Source organism: Mus pahari, chromosome X (assembly GCF_900095145.1).
Source record: "Mus pahari chromosome X, PAHARI_EIJ_v1.1, whole genome shotgun sequence".
NCBI lineage: Eukaryota > Metazoa > Chordata > Mammalia > Rodentia > Muridae > Mus > Mus pahari.
The window spans coordinates 13,246,637-13,268,618 of NC_034613.1; the positions used below are offsets into that span (position 1 = coordinate 13,246,637).

At 39.7% G+C, this 21,982-nt stretch overlaps 1 protein-coding gene across 4 annotated transcripts in view; it reads left to right on the forward strand.

Annotated features, from left to right (window-relative positions):
• Positions 1–21,982, forward strand: part of LOC110314289 (zinc finger protein 81-like) — a 58,106-nt gene that overhangs the window by 4,960 nt on the left and 31,164 nt on the right. For 2 of the 4 annotated variants that reach the window (XM_029534065.1, XM_029534066.1), the window contains exons 2-4: positions 309–388; positions 17,103–17,142; positions 17,668–17,829. In XM_029534065.1, coding sequence (XP_029389925.1) covers positions 17,776–17,829 — 54 coding nt within the window. In that variant the 5' untranslated portion in view covers positions 309–388; positions 17,103–17,142; positions 17,668–17,775. Of the gene's footprint in view, positions 1–308; positions 389–17,102; positions 17,143–17,656; positions 17,830–21,982 lie in introns of all 4 variants that reach the window. The other 2 variants (XM_029534064.1, XM_029534067.1) reach the window with 2 other exon arrangements.

A 21,982-nucleotide genomic window follows, 5' to 3' on the forward strand; every position in this document is an offset into this window, starting at 1 on the left:
TATCTTTTAGGCTTTCCCCCACTTTCTCTTCTATAAGTTTCAGTGTCTCTGGTTTTATGTGGAGATTCTTGATCCACTTAGACTTGAGTGAGCTTTATGGCCCATGCCTAAACATATCAAGGTCCTTTGCCTTTTGAATGGTGAAATTTCAAGTATATGTCACCATACCCAGCTTCCACACTACTTAAATTATAGAAGCTTTATAGAATGTTCATATATTTCATGAAGTTAATCTCTGCTCTTGATCTTCATTTTTTTTAAGGGTTCATAGTTATCCTCTTGTGTTTACTTTTTCTTATGCATTTTAGGTGCATTTCTTTCGGAAATGATTCACATAACTATTATGCTATACTGTTTGAAGTATTTATTAGAAAAACATCAGAAAGAGGTGAGTAACCATCTATTGGGCTGTGGGAGATTGCTCTCAATTTTTCACTTTTCTCTGTAGCCATTCCTTTTGCCCTTGATGTTTTGATTTTTGGGGTGATTTGCTTTAATAGCAAAGTTATTAATAAAGGAGTAGAGGAGATATGGTATTTTTGAGTCTAGGTAGGCCTTGGATTTGTTGTCTGGCTTGCCCTCATCCTCTTTGCATCGTTAGAAGAAGACGTGTCACTGATATGTACCACCACGCCTTGCTTGAAGCATATTCTCTTGAATTAAAGAGTATGTCTGTGGGGACAGTGCAGGCAGTAATCCACAAAGAGATGAGAATGAAAGCTTTGTTCTAATTGACTTCATCAACCTGGATTAGATTTGGGGAATCTAATGGCAGGTGGTTCATTGTAAGCATATTTCAAACACTACAATTTGGAAAAAGGTTTCCAGGCAACAATCAGCCCAATCCAGATGCACAATAAAGCTTAAGGTGTGACTATATGGAAACTCATTTGCAAAGTATCTGTGGTCATGAGAGTGAGTTCTCTAGCTAAAAGGCCTAGAATCTATTGTAGTCTCTGACCAAGATAGCATAGAGATCAGCAGGGTATAAAATTCATGTGGCATCCTCCTTAAGGATAGGTTCTAGTATCTGGGAATTAGAGAAGAAGTCTGGGATAAACACTCTGGGGGATTAGGGTGAGGTTAGCCTCCATAGATAGCAAAAGCTCACTACATCATTAACAGTATCCAGTCCCAGGCTTCTGGGCAGGAAAGCAGGTGTTTTATCTCCTCAGTTGAAAAGAGACCCGTATGTGTTTAACATCCTCGTCTCCCTAGCGATCTGTGGGCATAAAGACATTTGTACCCCCAACATCTTGTCCTTTCTAATTTTTAAACAGAAAAATAGCCACGATAGAGGCCATGATAGAATCCATTGCCTCTATGGCTGGTCTAAAAAGTATAGGCAAACATAAGGGAATCATAAGAAGACCTAACAGAGAATCAAGAAAAGAGGAAAGACATCCTCACTTCACCCATCTCTTAATTCATTTCTGCTAATAATTTTGTTGTGAACAAAATGAGTATAATATGGTCTATTCCACATAAACTTTTACAAACAACCCTTAGCATGAGGAGACAGTATCATAAACACAGGTGTGTTTTTTATCTCCCTTGACAAAAGGCATTTGGATTATGTATTGACAAGAGTTAACATGCAATACAGTTAATTAAATATAACAGCATCATTTTTGGCTTAGTCTTGTTGTTTCCTCATCCTGTTGACTCAAAGTCCTGACATCTTCCCAAGTTATCAGTATACTCTCCCTCTCGGGACACGGCCTCTTGATGGGTTTGTCATCTGCCTTTACATGTTTTATTATCTGGTGGTTTCTTCTTGTCTTGGTGTCTTGGTTAGATGCATCAGATCAAGAGCCATCTGGGACTTCATTCATTTTGTGAAAAGACACAAGCATAATCTTGCTTGGTGTTAACATTGGGTCTCTTCATTGATTAGTTTCTAGATTGTTTCATTTAATGTATAATTTAGGTTGTTTCTCCTTTAGGGCAAAATGCTTTGGGGCAGCAAACAAAGCATTATCCTTTAGTATGTGAGGATTTAAGTGGGTGCATATAATATCCTCTCTTTATTAGAATTTGCCAGTTTAGTATTTAATGATGTCATTCCACAAGAGCTTGACCTTGTGGATAGTAAGGGTTTTCATGATTAATATTAAAAATTTTCAAATAATTTATTAGCCTAAGTAGGACCATTACTATTTTTTTAGTTGTAATAAATTTTAGAAAGGATATGCCTAAAGGGCTATTTGTCAAAGTTAGGGTCCAGATGTGATATAGTGGTATCTTTGGAGCTTTCAAGGCCCTATGCCATACCTAGGGCTATGTTCTGCAATCAGTTTGTTAGGGAGAGGCATTGTACATGTATGTAGTGTACTTTGAACACAGATCTTTACATACCTGATAGCAGAAAATGTTCAAGACATAGACAGACACCCATATTCTCAGATGCCAAGCTGATATCCATTCACTACTAATTATGCGTTAGAAGTTTAGAATACTATATGAAATTTGTCTTTAAGCTGTACAAAATAATGCTTTTAATAGAGAATAGGCTCCTGTGAACCTCTTTTAGCTATTTTTCTAGGCAAATTCTGATCTTTTATCAGACAAACAAACAAAATTCATTTAATTAACAGTGGTCATTAACTTTTAAAGATTTAAAGTTAAGGCTTTTTTTATTTAAGATTTTGGATCTTTAAAATTTAGGACAATTTTAATTATGAGCTTAAGAAGTCTATTTTATTAGGTTAACTTAAAAGTACCTGAGAAATAATAGAAAATCCTGAAGTAGAAAACAATTGGATTTTCCCATATAAGCATGAAAATTTATATTGAGCAGATATTGTATATGAAGCAAAATTGTAAACAATATCAAACAATAACAGTTTCATGGATGGAGAAGTTGCTGGAAGGCTCTTTTTTTACTACATTTTTACTACATTTCATAGGCAGTTTGATATAACAGATTCTCAGGCTATAACCAAGAATGATTTTAAGTGGAAAACTTCAAAATTATCTAGTTCTTACTGATTGCATTTTTGGTTTTATTTCTCTTTGGCCTCCAAGAAAATTAGAGAAACACGTAATTATGTTTGCAGTTTTTGGCCACTATATTATCTAGAAGAAATAATTTTGAACCATTTCTTGATTCCAATTTACTTGTATTTTTTTTTTTTGTAAATCTATACCAATCCTGTTTATGTTGTTATTTTTTTAAATTTGGTTTTGTTTATGTTGTATAAATATAAATTAAAAAATGGATTCTTAGTAATCACAAATATAAAGGAATCAGGGTGGTTGGGGTTTTAAGTAACCAAAACACCTAAATTGAGGAAAAAATATTCACTTTTGTTTTGTTTTATGTTTGAGATAAGGACTCTTTATGTAGTCCTGACTGTTGTGGAACTTGCTCTGTAGATATTTTCTTTATTTATATTTCAAATGTTTTTCCCTTTCCAGGTCTCCCCTTCACAAACTCCCTATCCCATCTCCCCTCCCCCTGTCTCTATGAGGGTGCTCTCCTACCCACCCACTCACTCTTGTCTTCCTGCCTTGGCATTCCCCACACTGGGGCATCAAACACACTTAGGCCTGAGGGCCTCTCCTCCCACTGATGTCTGACAAGGCCATCCTCTGCCACATATGCATCCAGAGCCATGGGTCCTTCCATGTGTATTCTTGGGTTGGTGGTCCAGTCCCCAGGAGCTCCAGGAGGTCTGGCATGTTGATACTGTTGCTTCCTCCATGGGGCTGCAAACTCCCTGAGCTCCTTCAGTCCCTTCTCCAACTCCTCCATCTGAGACCCTCCATGCTAAGTCTGATGGTTGGCTTTGAGTATCACTTCTGTATTTGTCAGATTCTGGCAGCCTCTTAGGAGACAGCCATATCAGGCTTCCATCAGTAAGCACTTCTCAGCATCCACAATAGCTTCCAGGTTTCGTGGCTGTATAAGGGATGGATCCCCAGGTGGGGCAGTCTGTGGATGGCCTTTCCTTCAGTCTCTTTTCCATACTTTGTCTCCATATTTCCTCCTGTGAGTATTTTGTTCACTCTTCTAAGAAGCACTGAAGCATTCACATTTTGGTCTTCCTTCTTCTTAGGCTTCATATGGTCTGTGAATTGAATCTTGGGTATTCCAAACTTTTGGGCTAATATCCACTTACCAGTGAGTACATACCATGTGTGTTCTTTTGTGACTGAGTTTGCTCACTCAGGATGATATTTTCAAGTTCCGTCCATTTGCCTGCGAATTTCATGAAGTCATTATTTTTAATAGCTGAGTAGTATTCCATTGTGTACATGTACCACATTTTCTATATCCATTCCTCTGTTGAGGGACATCTGGGTTCTTTCCAGCTTCTGGCTTTTATAAATATGGCTGCTATGAACATAGTGGGGCATGTGCCCTTATTACATGTTGGAGCATCTTCTAGGTATATGCTCAGGAGTGGTATTGCTAGGTCCGCAGGTCCAATTTTCTGAGGAACCACCAGATTGATTTCCAGAGTGGTTGTACCAGCTTGCAATGCCATCAGCAATGGAGGAGTGTTCCTCTTTCTCCACATCCTTGCCATCATCTGCTGTCACCTGAGTTTTTGATCTTAGCCATTCTGACTGGTGTGAGGTGGAATCTCAGGGTTGTTTTGATTTGCATTTCCCTGATGACATTTCTTTAGGTGCATCTTGGACATTCGATATTCCTCAATTGAAAATTCTCTGTTTAGCTCTGTTCTCCATTTTAAAATAGGGTTATTTGGTTCTCTGGAATCTTCTTGAGTTTTCTTTTTATATATATTGGATATTAGCCCTCTATTGGATGTAGGATTGTTAAAGATTTTTTCCCAATCTGTTGGTTGCTGTTTTGTCCTATTGACAGTGTCCTTTGCCTTACAGAAGCTTTGCAATTTTATGAGGTCCCATTTGTCAATTCTTGATCTTAGAGCATAAGTTATTGATGTTCTGTTCAGGAATTCTTCCCCTGTACCCATGTGCATGAGGTTCTTCCCCACTTTCTCTTCTATTAGATTCAGTGTCTCTGGTTTTATGTGGAGGTTCTTGCACTAGGGAAGCAGAGAACTGGCCTGACCAGGGGCACAGGTCCCTTCTGGTCGGCGCCAGCACTGGGTCACCTAGGGCACAGAGTCGGCGGACACCCCCATGGTCCATAGAGGACTGCCTACGCGATCTTAGGATCACTGGTGAGTGCTTCCTGTTGTTTTTGATATGATTTTTATGTTTGTCTGGCTATCTTCTTTTGGGTTTGTTGAAAGAATATTACTTTCTTGCTTTTTCTAGGGTGTAGTTTCCCTCCTTGTATTGGCATTTTCCATCTATTATTTTTTGTAGGGCTGGATTTTTTGAAAGATTGTGTGTAAATTTGGTTTTGTCATGGAATATCTTGTTTTCTCCATCTATGGTAATTGAGAGTTTTGCTGGGTATAGTAGTCTGGGCTGACATTTGTGTTCTCTTAGGGTCTATATGAGATCTGTTTAGGATCTTCTAGTTTTCATAGTCTCTGGTGAGAAGTCTGGTGTAATTCTTATCGGTCAGCCTTTATATGTTATTGGACCTTTTTTCTCTTACTGCTTTTAAGATACTTTTTTTGTTTTATGCATTTGGTGTTTTGACTATTATGTGATGGGAGAAATTTCTTTTCTGGTCCAATCTATTTGGGACTCTGTAGGCTTCTTGTATGTTCATAGGCATCTCTTTCTTTAGGTTAGGGAACTTTTCTTCTATAATTTTGTTGAAGATATTTACTGGCCTTTTAAGTTGGGAATCTTCACTGACTTCTATACCTATTATCCTTAAGTTTGGTCTTCTCATTGTGTCCTGGATTTCCTGGATGTTTTGGGTTAGGAGACTTTTGCATTTTGCATTTTCTTTGACTGTTGTGTCAGTGTCTTCTATGGTACCATCTATGTCTAAGATTTTCTTTTCTTTCTCTTGTATTCTGTTGGTGATACTTGCATGTATGACTCCTGATCTCTTTCCTAGGGTTTCTAACTCCAGGGTTGTCTCCCTTTGTGATTTTTTTTGTTATTGTTTATATTTCAATTTTTAGATCCTAGATGGTTTTGTTCAATTCCTTCACTTGTTTGAGTATGTTTTCATGCAATTCTTAAGGGATTTTTGTGTTTCCTCTTTAAGGGCTTCTACCTGTTTACCTGTGTTCTCCTGTGTTTCTTTAAGGGAGTAATTTATGTCCTTCTTAAAGTCCTTTATCATCATCATGAGATATAATTTTAAATCAGATTCTTGCTTTTCTTGTGTGTTGGGGTATCCAGGGCTCGCTGTGGTGGGTGAACTGGGTTTTGATGATGCCAAGTGTTGTGATTATAGAAAGGTAGAAAAGTATTGGATATGTTCTATGGGATTGTGGTTATGTATAGGGGGAGAGGGTGCCTCTGGGGGCCCTTCCTTCTGAGGGAGCAGCCACACAACAGTATAGTATAGAATAGAGTTTGTTTAGGGCATGGGGAGGGGAGTTAAGAGGGTAGTAGAGGCAGAGAAAGGCAGAGAGAGGGAGAGAATAGAGAAGTAGAGGCCAGCTATGATCACATGGAGAGAGATGGGAAGGGAAGGAGGAAGGGAAGAGCCCAAGAGGGCAAGAGAGAAGCAAGTGGGAAGCAGAAGTAAGAGAAAGAGGAGGGGTAAGCAGTCCCTTTTATAGTGGGCCAGACCTTCCTGGCTGTTGCCTGATAACCCTGGGGAGGAACATACTTGCCTGTTGCCAGGTAACTGGGGTGGAGTTTAGACAGAAAGCTAACATCAAATAGCCTTGGTTTCTTTTGCTTATTTTCTTGCCCTTGCCTCTCGCCTTATGGTTATCTCTGGTGTTAGCTGGCCTTGCTGTCTCTGACTTTGGCTTGTCCCTCCTGCAAGNCTNTGTGTCAGTACTCCTGGGAGGCCAGTTCTCTCTGGGAGGAATTTGAGCAAGGAGAGCTGTGGCACAGGGTCAGCTCTGGGGTGCAGACAGAAACCAGAGGGATCCTGTCCCTGGATGTTCCTTGGTTCCTGTGTCCTGATGGTTCAGGGGTGGGGGGCAAGGGTCCCTCTTAGGCCAGGAATTTGAACAGAAGTGGTGGTCTTACCTGTGCTCACAGGTATGTCGGCACTCCTGGGAGACCACCTTTCTCCTGGGGGTATTTGGGTATGGAGCACTGTGGTTTGGGATCAACTCCAGATGCTGTGGCACAGTATCAGCTCTTGGAGCTGAGGGAAACCGTAAGGTTCCTGTCCCAGGCTGCTCCTTGATTCCTGTGTCCTTGAGGGTTCCAGGCAGGTCCTTCTGAGCAGAAGTAGTGGTCTTACCTGTACTCACAGACTTGTCTGCACTCCTGGGAAATCAGCTCTCTCCCAGTGGTATTTGGGTATGGAGTGCTTTGACACAGGAGCATATATTTTTAAGGTAGTGTCTGCTAGCCTGAATAGACCTAGGGAATTGGGATAAACATTCTAGGAAATTTGGGTGAAGTCTACCTCTGTAGCAAAAGGTGAGTGAGATCTGCTGCCACAGATGGCAAAATGGTCATCAGGTCATTAAAAATATTCACTCCCAAGATCCTGGGCAGAAAAACAGGTATTTTATCTACTCCACTGAGAAGACATCCCTTTTGTTACAAAATTTACTTTTAGTTTTATATCCAGGCCTTCGCCTACCCTGGGACCTCAAGTGTCTTGAGTAAGGTTAGGCCCGTCTTTTTCCACAGAGGCCAGACCAGGCAGTCCTCTGCTGTGTATGTGTTGAAAGCCTCATATCAGCTGGTGTATGCTTCCTGATTGGTGGCTCAGTTTCTGAGAGATCTCAGGGATCCAGGTTAGTTGAGACTGCTGGTCTTGCTATGGGGTCGCCCTCCTCCTCAGCTTCTTCCAGTCTTTTCCTAATTCAACCACAGGGGACCCAGACTTGAGTGCAATGGTTGGGTGAAAGTATCTGCATCTGTTTCAGTCAGCTGTTTGTTGGGTCTCTCGGAAGACAGCCACACTAGGCTCTTGTTTATAAGAACACCATAGCAGCAGTAATGGTGTCTGGCCTTGGAGTGTCCCCTTGAGATGGATCCCAAATTGGGCTGGTCACTGGACTGCATTTCCTTCGGTGTCTTCTCTATTTTTATCACTGCAGTTCTTTTAGACAGGAACAATTCTGGGTCATAGTTTTTGACTGTGGGATGGCAACCCCATCCCTCTATTTGATGCCCTGTCTTTCTACTGGAGGTAGACTACGAGTTCCCTCTCCCCGTTCTTGGGCATTTCATCTAATGTCCTGCCCTTTGAGTCCTGAGAGTCTCTTACCTCCCAGGTCTCTGCTACTTTCTAGAGTCTCTCCCTGACCCCCCCCCCCACCTCCCGCAGCCCGAGGTTGCATATTTCCATTCATTCTGCTATCCCTTAGGGCTTTTCTCCTCTCTCCCCTTCTCATTTCTCTTACCTGATCATGTTCCCCTTTTCCCTTCTCTACCCCCTCTTCCACCCAGGTCCCTCCCTCCCTCTGCCTCCTGTGATTGTTTTCATCTCCCTCCCAAGTGGAATTGAAGCATCCTCACTTGGAGAGAAGAGGCCTTTTTGTGTTTAACATTTCATTCCTCTTTTCCCTAAGGAGTAGGCTCAAGGACCTTTGTGTCCCCAACATATGTCTATCAGATATGATACTTAGTTGCCTTAGAACTAAGTCTGTTAATAGTGATAGTATGATAATAATAAAATGTCTAAAACCTTGGGGGAAATAAAAACACTCACATAATTTTTAAACTTCTTTTACGATAGAGTTTAGTATCAATTTATATTACAATTTTTTAAAATAAATCTTTAACAAAGGCATGACATGGTGGTGCATGCCTTTAATCCCAGCATTTGGGAGACTGAGGGAGGTAGCTCTCTTGAGTTCCAGTCCAGCCTGGTCTGCATAGTGAGTTCAAGGACTGTCAAGACTATGTAGAGACCTCTTGTGGATTGAATAAGAATGGCTCCATAGGCTCATATATTTGTAGGTTTAGTCACTAGGGAATAAAACTCTTTGATAAGATTAGAAATATTAGGAGGTGTGGCCTTGTTTGAGGAAGTGTGTCACTGGGGATGGGCTTTGAGGGTTCAAATCGCATGCTAGGTCCAGGTTCTCTCTGTTTGTGGATCAGGATTTAAAGATCTCAGATATTACTCCAATACTTGTCTGAGTGCTATGTTGCTACTTGCCATGATGATAATGGACTAAACCTCTGAAACTGTAAGCAAGCCTGTTCCGTGGTGATGATGGACTAAACCTCTGAAATTGCAAGCAAGCCTGTTGTGGTTATAAAAGGATAAAGGAGTATAAAAATATGTTCTATGGGGGTGTGGTGAGGTATGGGGGAAGTGGGTGCCTCAGCTGGCCCATGATGAGGCATCCCTTCCCCCTAAGGGACCAGCCACACGATGGTATAGTATAGAATACAGTTTATTTAGGGCATGGGGAGGGGAGTTAAGAGGGTAGTTGAGGCAGAGGAAGGCAGAGAGTAGAGAGTAGAGAAGTAGAGGCCGGCCATGACTATGTGGAGAGAGAGGGGGAAGGGAATGAGGAGAGAGTGGGAGCAAGGAGGCAAGAGGCAAGGGAGAGAAGTAGGAGTAAGAGAGAGAGGAGGGGCAAGCAGCCCCTTTTATAGTGGGCCAGGCCTACCTGGCTATTGCCAGGTAACTCTGGGGAGGAGCATACCTGACTGCTGCCAGGTAAGTGTGAGGGTGGAGTCTAGACAGAATACCAACATTCCCCCATTTTGGTTTAGTTAAAAAAGAAAAAAGTTAGAAAGAGGTGATGGCAAAGCAGGAATAGGGTCGATGGTATCTGGCTGCTTCATGCTGATATTGGGGTAGCATGTCTCTCGGGAACCCAGAGGGATGGGTATGGGGGATGTTTGTCCAGTCTTAGGAGGGTTGTCTGCTTCCTTGCTGTCCAGGGTCTGTGGATCAATCTGAGGATAGGACAGAAGAAACAGGTCCAGTAAGAAGTATCTGTGTCTGAGAGGAGATTGGAGCATCTGAAGTTTGCTTCTCTGGAGCTGTCCTGGATGTAGCAAGCGCCTGGACTTGACAAGATGTTGAAATACATCATTATAGGTAGAGAATAAGATTAAGTACATTTGGGAGAAAGAAAAACATTTTCTTAGGATGTACAATTGAAACCCAGAGGAATCCCACCCTCTGGAATAGGTTAGGCAGATCTACTTATCTGGATGGAGCCTATTTGGTCCAGGAGAGGTAGATGAGAGTAGGTTTCATGTAGCTTATAAATTTATAAAAGAAATAACATGACTTAGCAGTATGAACAGTCTTTAAGATGAGCCCTTTATGGAGCAGAAGGAACAAGTTTAAAAAGTTGGATCATATAGTGGGATGTTTATTAGAGTTAGGCAAATTCATAGGAACTCAGATAATATTAGGACAGTGGCATAGCAAGAAGAGGAAATATGAAGTATTTAATTAATGGAAACTGAGTTTAGGTAAGGAGGTAACAGATTACATCTGTGAAAAATTTTTTTTAACTGCTGTCTTAGCTGTCAATGTAGTCAGAAGTCTGGGGAATAAACATTAATTTAGCAGTTATTTTATTTAAAAAATGAGAGTCCACTATCCAACAGTTCGCTGTGGTCTCTATGGGCTCAATGGCAACTTGGGCAGTCGGTCTGGCTTTCAAGTGCAGAAGACACAGGGATTTTTCTCTGTGGAATGGATACATGTGACATGAGAAATGGCTTACCTTTATTTTAGCCAAGTCATTTGACTCAAGAGTATCTGGTTTTGTCCACTGTGTTCTTCAATGATTATCATATCACAGTCTAGGCAGCATCCTGCAGTTGTTTCCACATCTTCACAGACTTCATGGGAGAAACTTTTAGAGGCTTTTGGGAATTCTGTCTGCTTAATAGTTAACAAACTTCTGACAGGATTGAGTGCGATAGATTGGTTATAAATGAATAGAATTTAATGAGAGCAGTAAAATCATATTAAGACAGGATAGGAATGAAAACTTTAGGTAACTTTGACAGATTGTGTAGGTAGAGAAAAGGTTTTTTTTTTTGTATTAATAGAGAAATATTTGGCTAGGACTAGAATAAGAAAGCTGGCAGCAATGGCATAAGATCATGGTGACAGAGTTTGTCATGTGACACAAACTGAGCTCAGGCTGTGAGAACAGGCCAAGGGTGTGAGAGCATGGATAGATAAGTGCCCTTCGACTCTATAGCCCACATGGCAGACGCTGGGTGGCAGTGGTTTCTGGCCCCCTGCCAGCGGGCCTGCGGTGCCTCGGTGGTGGCAGTGGTGGCTGTAGCTGCACAGCTCAGCCAGAGGACTTGTGGCCCCTGGGGCTAGTGTGTCGGAGCAGAACCATGTATATGGGCCAGCCTCAGGCATGCTGGTCTATGCTGCTGTGGGCTGGGACGTCGTGGCCCAGAGTCCACGGTGGGCGGGAAAAGTAAGGGCCCAAAGTAGCCTGTGGCACTGGCAGAGCATGAGTGGGCTGAGGGAGCTGAGCGAGAAGGGGAGGAGGGCAGCAGAATCCAGGCCTGGCCTGGAATTCTCAGCCACCAGAAAGAAACTATCTCTGGGACCATGCAGATGGTCACTCTGACAAGTGGGAATGGGGGCTTACCAGACCTGGGCTAGCGAGCGTGGTTGTGGCTGACATGGGATGCAAACCTGCAGAGTTTCTGGATCCGAGTCACACCAATGTTGTGATCATAAAAAGATAAAGAAGTATTAATGCATGTTTTAAGGTGGTGTGGGGGAAGGGGATGCCTCTGCGGACCCATGCCAAGGCATCCCTTCCCCCTGAGGGACCAGCCACAGGACTGTATAGCATAGAAGAGAGTTTATTTAGGGCATGTGGAGGGGAGTTAAGAGGGTAGTAGAGACAGAGAAAGAGGCAAGAGAGAAGGAGAGAATAGAGAAGTAGAGGCCGGCCATGACCACGTGGAGAGGGGGGGGGGAAGGGAATAGGGAGAGAGGCAGGAGCAAGGGGCAAGAGGCAAGAATATCAGAGTAAACATCCATTTTACTACTGTATAATTTTTTAATCTTTAATAACGTTAAAAATCACTTGCATGCTGTCTTAGTTTTCCTTCTATTACTGTGATAAACACTTTAAGCAAAAAGGGAGGAAAGGGTTTATTTTGGCTTATACGTAAGCTTGTCTTTCAAAGGAAAGAGATATTTACTTGTCTTTTGGGAAAGAGATATTTCCCAGACTTTTGGGAAAGTATGTAGTTTACGACCTGGTGATCTTTTACTCTCTGTAGGGCCAGGCTTCACCCAAATTCTCCAGACTATTATGTTTGTTTATTCCAGATGCACCCCCCCCCATATTAAGCATTACTTCTAGGCCATAAATCCCATCCTTATGAGAGATGCCACATTTACTTCACAATAGCCTAAGTGATTTCTGTTTTTAGGGCCATGACAGTCTTGAATCCCACAGGCATTGTTTACCTCAGTCATTCTCTTTAGACCCTTTGTGTTTTCCTCATTCTTCCTAGACCCTTCTCTTGAGCATTGTTTCTAAGTAAATAGAACCTATTTTTATGAAAGAAGCCATGTGTACTTTGTAAAGAATTTCAGTGTAAACATGTCTTAAGCTTTGTTGAATACACTGGAAAGACTGAGTTAATCATCATCTGGGACCTTTTTCCAAAATTGTGCTATGCTTAAATATGGATAAAATAAATCAATTGGAGTAAGACTCTATAAATTTGAACCACTGACTGCTAACTAAAGTTGTACTGAACCAATGACCAAGCCAGCTCAGTCAGTCAACAGTCTCAAGGGAGGGAGTGAGGACTGTAAAGAAAAAGGCAATTATATAAGCATTATAACATGACTCCAGCCAGTGCTGAGGCTGAAATGGGTTTATTTTTTCCCAGTCAGCTTTTATACCATTCTAGGTACATCCAAAGTGATCAAGCAAGGCAATGAACAAAAAGATCACACCAGGTAGTAATCAAATAAAGCAATAAACAAAGTCCTCCAGAGTCACTGGGTCTGGGGGCTTATCAGGATTATCAAGACAAAAGGGAAGTCACACATTTCTTGGCTGGGTTTACCTTGATCCTTGCACTAGCCCAAATGAAATACTCTTGTCTGATCCTACTTCCTCCTCTGAGCCCAGTGACAAGTACTTGCCAAATTTCTATTAGTGGCACCCAAAGCTCTGCACAAACCAAGTTTCATTCTTGCCAGTCCTTGGATTGTTTCACAGCTGGCTGTGATGTTTTCAGGGACCCCCACAAAATTTGATATTCCAGTGGCTCCTATACTGTTTATATGAACATTGTAATGTAAAACAGATAATTATTTCATGAATTTAAAACCACCAGTTTCAGCCTAAAAACTTCTGCACTGGCAGCCAGTGGAGATGAGAGTTTACCATCTCACCACCTACAGCGTAGGTGGTTGAAGTGCTCAAGATTTTCAGGTTATTATGAAGATGACCGTGTTCAGTTGGTTAGGCATAAAGATATGCAAAAATCATTAACTGTTTCTAATAAAGTCCAAACTGCCATAGAGTAGATTATGTTCATATAGTACATAAAGTATCAGACAGTAGCTAGTGAAAACTTAACAATGTTATATACCACATTCAAACAAACTGTTTGTAATTATCTTCACCAAAATCAACTGGAACAAGATACTCAACCCAAGATTGGCAGAGAAATACAAAATGCTTAAAAGCTGACTATAGGCATCTTAAATGCACAAGAAAAAGGGATTCAGTATGCTGTGGTCATATGATAAATAAGTAATTTATAAACATTAGCATAAGAGATATTTTGCTAGTTAACAAAGTTAACAGATTTCTAGCCTATAACATTGAATCTATAACATTATTTTGATTTTTTTGGGACTGCATTCTCTGCCTTGTAATTTTTTGTTATTTCTATTTGTAAATCTTTAAAACTTCTGCTACATTTAATATCAGAGAGCTCTATCTTAAAGTCATTTTACTGTCTAGAAAATGTTCCCAGCACTGAAATCTAATTTTTTTAAAGACTTATTTATTTATTATATGTAAGTACACTGTAGCTGTCTTTTAACACTCCAGAAGAGGGAGTCAGCTCTCATTATGGATGGTTGTGAGCCACCATGTGGTTGCTGGGATTTGAACTCAGGACCTTCAGAAGAGCAGTCAGTGCTCTTACCTGCTGAGCCATCTCACCAGCCCCTGAAATCTAATTTTTAAAAAACTTTATTCTATGTGTATGAGTGTTTTGCCTGCATGCACTACATGTGTGCCTTGTGCCCACTGAGGCCAGAAGGTGTCACATCACCTTGAACTTGAGTTGCATGTGTTGTGAGCCTCCACGTAGGTGCTGGAAACTGAACCCAGGTCCTCGACAGGATCAGCAAGTGCTCTTACCTGCTGAGCCATTTCTTTTGCCTCAACCTGTTTAATATATGCAGATAACTCTTAAGTCCTTTTTTTCCTACCACCCTACGTATGTTTCAAAGCACTTCAATAGTTTTTACTGCTTCACCAACTGTTACGGCACTCTAGCTAAGTCACATTTCTTTTCCTTTTCATTGTTTTGATCATTTATAGTATCTCATAACTTGTTTCCAAAGTTTTGGTTTAGGACTTTTTGTTCCATTTTGGGAGAGAAAGTTTTCTGGAAATTCCATGATAGTGGAATTCCTGGCGAACTTATTTTTTTTTTTTAAGATTTATTTATTTATTTTATGTATATGAGTACATCATTGCTCTCTTTAGATACACCAGAGGAGGGCATCAGATCACATTACAGATGGTTGTGAGCCACCATGTGGTTGCTGGGAATTGAACTCAGGACCTCTGGAAGGACAGGTGATGTTCTTAACCTCTGAGCCATCCCTCCAGTCCCATGTTTCTGTTTAATATTGAAGAAGTGCTGATGCACTATGGATATGGTATAAAATTTGAAAATGCAAATGTTGAAAAAGTAGTAGAATCTGGCTTTATTAATAAAATAATATAATAATCTTTAATCTTTTTTCACTGCTAATTATGAATAGAGGGAAAATTTATTTAACAAATATCACCTATTGGAAAGGCAAAATAAAAAATCTTTACAGCTAATAGAGTAGTAATTGTGAGAAGCTCATTTTCTAAGACTGGAATAATGCAAAACTGTCTGTTGCTTATGGTTATTATTATACACATTATAGGTTAAGGAGCCTTAACCCGAAAAACCTAAAATCCACAGTGATCTGAAATCAGAAGCATCTTGAGCAGCAACATAGTACTTTCAACAAATATTGGAACGTTTACCAGCTGTCTTAGTCAGGGTTTCTATTCCTGGACAAAACATCATGACAAAGAAGCAATTTGGGGAGGAAAGGGTTTATTCAGCATACACCTCCAAACTGTTCATTACTAAAGGAAGTCAGAACTGGAACTCAAGCAGGTCAAGAAGCAGGAGCTGATGCAGAGGCCTTGGAGGGATGCTTCTTACTGGCTTGATTCCTCTGGCTTGCTCAGCCTGCTCTCTTATAGAACCAAGACTACCAGCCCAGAGATGGCACCACCCACAAGGGGACCTCCCCCCTTGATCACTAATTGAGAAAATGCCTTACAGCTGGATCTCATGGAGGCATTTCCTCAACTGAAACTCCTTTCTCTGTGATAACTCCAAGTTGACACACAAAGCCAGCCAGTACACCAGCATAATAAATCAAGAAAAGAAAAAAGTGTAGAGATTAGAGAATTAATAAAACTATCTTTTATAGGACATGAATGTACCAAAACCCCATGGTATCTACCAAAATATATGTAAAAATTGATTAGATTTAGCAAGCTGAGAGCAGATACTGCTAAAGGAGTATCACAAGTTGAAAGGCCTTGTTCCCAAAATATAGTAATATATAAAATAATAAGATGGCTCAACAGATAAGAGCACTAACTGCCCTTCTAGAGGTCCTGAGTTCAATTCATAGCAACCACATGGTGACTCAGGACCATCTATAAAGTGATCTGATGCCCTCTTCTGGCAGGCAGGTGTACATGTAGACAGTTTACTCATTTCTTTTTTACTGTTTTTGTTTTCTTTGTATGTTTCTGTTGGAGAGTCTGTGCACATTTCTCTAGTATCTTCAGATCATATTTGGAAATGAAAAAGAATATTCAGAGAAGTAACAAATGTTACTTCTTATGTTGTTTCTAAATTATCTACCATTTCTGTCTACCTTTTAGAAGCTGTTTGTTCTTGCTGTGTTATGTCACTGTCACTCCCCACCCTACCTGGGTGTCTTTTTGAACTTAGTTATTTCTGTTTGCTATTCTCTCCTTTTTTGAGATTTATTTTTAATTTATGTGTGTGGATGTTTTGCTTGCGTATATCTCTGTATACCACGTGTATGCAGTGCCTGAGGAGGCCAGAAGAGGGCATAGATTCTCTGGAGCTGGAGTTAGAGACATTTGTTAGCTACCATGTGAATGCTGGGAACTAAACCTGGGTTCTCTGGAAGTGTTCTTACTGTCTCCATCCCTTTGTCTTTTTCCTCTCACTTTCTTATCTTCTATCACCTCTTTCTTTATGTTTTGAGTTTTCAAGACAGGGTTTCTCTGTATATATAGCACTGGCTGTCCTGGAACTTGCTATGTAGATCAGGCTAGCCTCCAGAGATATGCCTGCCTCTGCCTCCTGAGTTCTGGGATTAAAGGCATGCACCACCACACCCAGCTGTGAACATGAACTTTGAAGTCAGATAGACTGGGTCTAACTTGTAATCTCTAATATTCTGTTTCTGCATACATAAAATGAAAACACAAAAATTATTAATATGTAGGTGAAAGGTTTTGTGCAAATTATACTATATATATATATATATATATATATATGCGCTTTTGTATAATACATGGGTCCTTATACAAGACAATTATTTCTTATCTGGAGTGCTTGAGATCAGAAATGATTTGAGGGCTGGTGAGATGGCTCAGTGGGTAAGAGCACCCGACTGCTCTTCCAAAGGTCCTGAGTTCAGATCCCAGCAACCACATGGTGGCTCATAACCATCTGTAACAAGACCTGACATCCTCTTCTGGAGTGTCTGAAGACAGCTATGTGTGTAATTATATATAATAAATAAATAAAGCTTTAAAAAAAAAAGAAATGATTTGAATTTTGTGTTTCTTTTTCAGATTTGAACCACTTTCATTTTCATGAAGAAATATCTTAGGGGTGAGATCCAAATCTATAATCGTACTTCTTACATATTTCATCCCTACATTAAATCTTAATTTGAAGATAATTTATATAGTATCTTTGGCAACCATATTTTGATGATGATTCTTAACAGTCACATGTAGAATTTTGCATCTCTATGTCATGGCAGTGTTCAAAAAGTTTTCAATTTTAGTGACTTTGGGACATTGAGATTTGAGTACCTGCTGCTATGTGATCTAGTTTCATTGTGCCAGTCTTAGGCTAAATCCTGTATAAACATCATCTCATTTTAATTTTCACAACCACTTGAGATATCTTTGACTCATTTAAAAGTGAAACTCAAGAAACGTTTTTGTTCTATCACACCTAAATATTGGCAGAGCTAAAATTTTAATTTGTATTAATCTTAATTCAAATCTCACATACTTCCTCATATTTCTCTTGTCGACTGTACAGTATCCAGTAGGTTGAACTGTACTTTGACACTGCCATAAAATGTTTAGTTGCAAATGTTGTATGGTTCTGACAGTGTCTTTTCAGGTTATCTGCTGACACTAGAAGATCCTGAAAACTCTGCAGACTTCAACAGAATTGAAGAACCTGGACAGAGCAGAGTTACCAACAAGAGAGCCCAGGGATAACATTAACATGGTGGTTACTCAAGACCTAACTCAGCCAGGGAGACATGCCAAGGCCTATGAGGTGAGGGGGAAAGAAGGGTGACCCAAAGGGTAGGAATTTTTTATCCGGAACTTCTGAGCCTTATAGAAAAGCATAATTGGTTGTGCATGTTTTCCAACCCTCATAGTTTTTACAACCATTTGAAGAGATAGTTCTAGCTCTAGTAGGCTCTACAGGAAGGTATATCAAACTTTTTAACAGAATACTTTATTATTTTAAATATATGGGTATTTCACCTGCATGTACCATAGGCACACAGTGCCCACAGAGACTAGAAGAGGGTGGCAGAACTCCTGAGACTGGAGTTATTGCTTATGAGCTGCCATGTGGATGCTGGAAATCAAACCTAGGTCCTTTGGAAGGCAGGCAGATGCTCTTAATCATGGAGGCATCTCTCCAGCTCCTACTCTAGCTCTTTAATTTTGTTTTAAAAATTTGAGATAGGGTTTTGCTAAGTTACTTGTGCTGGCCTTCGACTAGTAACCATTCTGTGTCAGCCTTTTGGAATTATAGGTATGTGCTACCATGTCTAGCATCTTCCTATTTCTTTGGTTTTCCTTCTAATTAATTAAAAAATACATTATCTTCTAAATCTTTTATTGTACATCATTAATGCCATTTCAATTTTTGTTTAAATAACCTTAAATTTAAACATCGCTATAAGTACACCACTATTTCTATTTTACAGTTTCAGTGATACAGTATCTTATCACTTACAGAGTATTAGTAATAGTTTAATTTTTAAAAAATGATTTATTGTTGTTTTTTGTCTCCCCACCCCATCTCTGGAGCTGAGGACCAAACCCAGGGCCTTGTGCTTGCTAAGCAAATGCTCTACCACTGAGCTAAATCTCCAACCCCTAGTTTAATTTTTTTTTAGAAAGAGTCTTACTTAATGTACTTGCTCTGGAACTCACTCTGTAGACCAGGCTGGCCTGGAACTCACAGAGATCTGCCTGCCTCTGCCTCATGAGTGCTAGGATTAAAGGTGTATGGTACCATGCTTGGCTAATAATTTAGTTTTAAATTTAATGTTTTAATAATATTATAGACAAAAGTTCCGATAGTTTAAAAAGTACAAATCTATATAGTCAAAATTCTCTTATCCACCTTTCTCTTATATGCTCCGCTTTCAGATTACTTAGTTTCCTCTGTTCTATGTGTTTGGTTTTGTTTTTCAGAGGCTCACTAGATAGTCTAGTCTAGCTTTAAATTTTACTAGTTAGTGTAAGCTGTCATTGAACCCATAATAATTCTATCTCAGCCTTCTGAATGCTGGAATTATGGGTGGATGTTACTATATTTGGCTTATGAACATTCTTGTTCATGTTTCCTCATACACATAAGTACATGCCTCCTTAAGTATTGCATATGGTTAGGTAAGTAATTCATAAGCTAAATGCATTTTTTAAAAAGGTTTTCTTGTGAATATACATATCTCTATAACAGAAATAAATGTATATCTGAGTGGCTTATATCTTTAGAAAGAGACCACAGTCCACTTTCCAGAAATGCCCTACTCTCAACGTTTACTACCTTGATCTTTGTGGTAGTATAAGAAGTGAATCATAGTTTACAGAGTGGGAGATGATATAATCAAAGGAGACTTATGCCCTGAATGTATAATGAACAACTAAACAGTAAGAAAAATTAGACTATGCAGTAGACGGGCCTTAAATGAAGATAGTAACAAAGAAAGTTATCCAAATGGCTAATAGTTGCCTTAGACAGTGCTTAGTCTCAGTTGCCAGGAAAAGTATAGATTTAAACCACATTATTATATCATACATCCCATCCTGAATGGCTTATGCCAGGAAGCCTGACAATGATAAGTACCATGACAAATGGTAGGATGTGAAGCATCGTGAGTATCAAGCTGATGATGAAACTGTAAATTGGAGCAGGTTGGAAAACATTTTAGCCTTACTCACCAAGTGAACATAGACTATATAAGGAAACAATTCTGTTTGACTAATGTGCCTAGGATGCATACATGCATCAGTGAACATTGCAGTGTTACTTGTTCTAGCCTGTATGTGAAAATGATGATAATGTCCATCAATGATATAATGGATAAATAAATGGAGCATAATATTGAGTAAAGGAGGACAGGCTTAAATAATGCTTTGTGTTTGTCTTAGTTTTTATAAACAAAACCATACTAAACAGTGGTATTATCATATCATCAGTGGCGAAACCAGACAGCAAAGCAAGGAAGGATGAAAGTCTCCATTAGTATTAATGAGGGGTGCAAGGAGATACTAAAGGCTTATGGGCAAGGAGCTAGTAATGTCCTCTTTCTAGATTTGGTGGGAATTAGATGAAATATTTCCTTTGAAATATTTAATAAGCTGAATTTTTACATTGTATTTTTCCCATTAATATTCTGTTTCATGATTCTGTTGAAAAGGGAAAAAATATAACCTCTAATTTTAAGGAGTAGAGTTGTTCATATATCCTTTATAAATGGCAGCTATAGATTGTTTTCAGATACATTGCTTTAAAACTTACCATCTGGGGCTGGAGAGATGGCTCAGTGTTTAAGAGCATTGACTACTCTTCCAGAGGTCCTGAGTTCAATTGCCAGTAACCACATGGTGGCTGACAGCCATCTGTAATGGGATCTGATGCCCTCTTCTGGTGTCTAAAGACAGCTACAGTGTACTCACATATATAAAATAAATAAATCTTTAAAAGAAAAAAAACCCCTTCCTATCTGTGATTGTAGCTATATGGTAAAGCGTACTTGCTATGCTTGTTAGTCTTATGTCAGTTTGATACAAGCTAGAGTTATCTGAAAGAAAGGAATCTCAAGTGAGAAAATGTTTCCATAAGCTCTAGCTGTGAGGTATTTTTAGTTTTTTTTAAATACTTATTTTTATTTTTAAAATTTATTCATTCTTTTTTCATATATTATAACCTAACCATAGTTTCTTTTCCTTCCATTTCTTCCAGTTCCTCCCCCCACCTCCCCGCTTCCCTAAATCCACCCCTCTTCTGTTTCCCTTCAGAAAGGAACAGACTCCTAGGGATATCAATTGAACATTGCATTACAAGTTACAGTAGGATGAGGCATATATCCTCATATCAAGACTAAATGAGGTAACCCAGTAGGCAAGATAGGCTCCCAAAAGCAGGCAAAAGAGAGAGCAAGGGATTTTTTAAAATTAGTGATAGATGAGGGAAGGCTCAGCCCATTGTGAGTTGTGCCATTCCTGGGTTGGGCAAGCCGTGAGGAGCAAGCCAGTAAGCAGCAACCCTCTGTGGTCTCTGCATCAACTCATGTTGCCAGGTTCCTGCATGTTGGAGTTTCTTTTTTATTTAATTTTATTTTATTTTATTTTGAGACAGGGTTTCTCTGTGTAGTCCTGGCTGTCCTGGAACTTACTCTGTAGACCAGGCTGGCCTTGAACTCAGAAATCAAAAAATCTGCCTGCCTCTGCCTCCCAAGTGCTGGGATTACAGGCGTGTTCTACCACTGTCCAGCTTGTTGGAGTTTCTGCTCTGACTTTCTTCAATGATGCACATTGATGTGAAAGTGTAAGCCAAACAAAACCTTTCTTCCCCCCTTGGTTTTTAGTCACTGTGTTTTGTTATAGCAATAGAAACACTTGGTATGTGTAAGGACCTGGATTTAATCAAGCAAGCAAGCAAGCAAGCAAGCAAGCAAACAAAACACAACAAAACAAAACCCAATAAAGCCTACAGCTTTTTTTCATTTTATTTTTTTATTAGATATTTATTTACATTTCTTTTTTTTTTTAATTCAGACTTTTTTTTTTTTTGCTTTTTGTACAATTTTTATTTTTAAGAGAATGAGATTCAAAGCACTGAAAGGCTTCTTGCAGGATTTTACAACATTGGATTTGACAAATAATATAGCTTTGGACATCGTCATATTACTAGTATTTTTTCTCTCTCTCTTTCTCTCTCTCTCTCTCTCTCTCTCTCTCTCTCTCTCACACACACACACACACACACACACACACACACACAAGATGATCCTGTAAATTCACCTGCTGATAATTAATATAGAGGCTTTATACCACAAAATTTAATACAATAAAAATTGTAAAGAGGGCTGGTGAGATGGCTCAGTGGGTAAGAGCACCCGACTGCTCTTCCGAAGGTCCAGAGTTCAAATCCCAGCAACCACATGGTGGCTCATAACCAT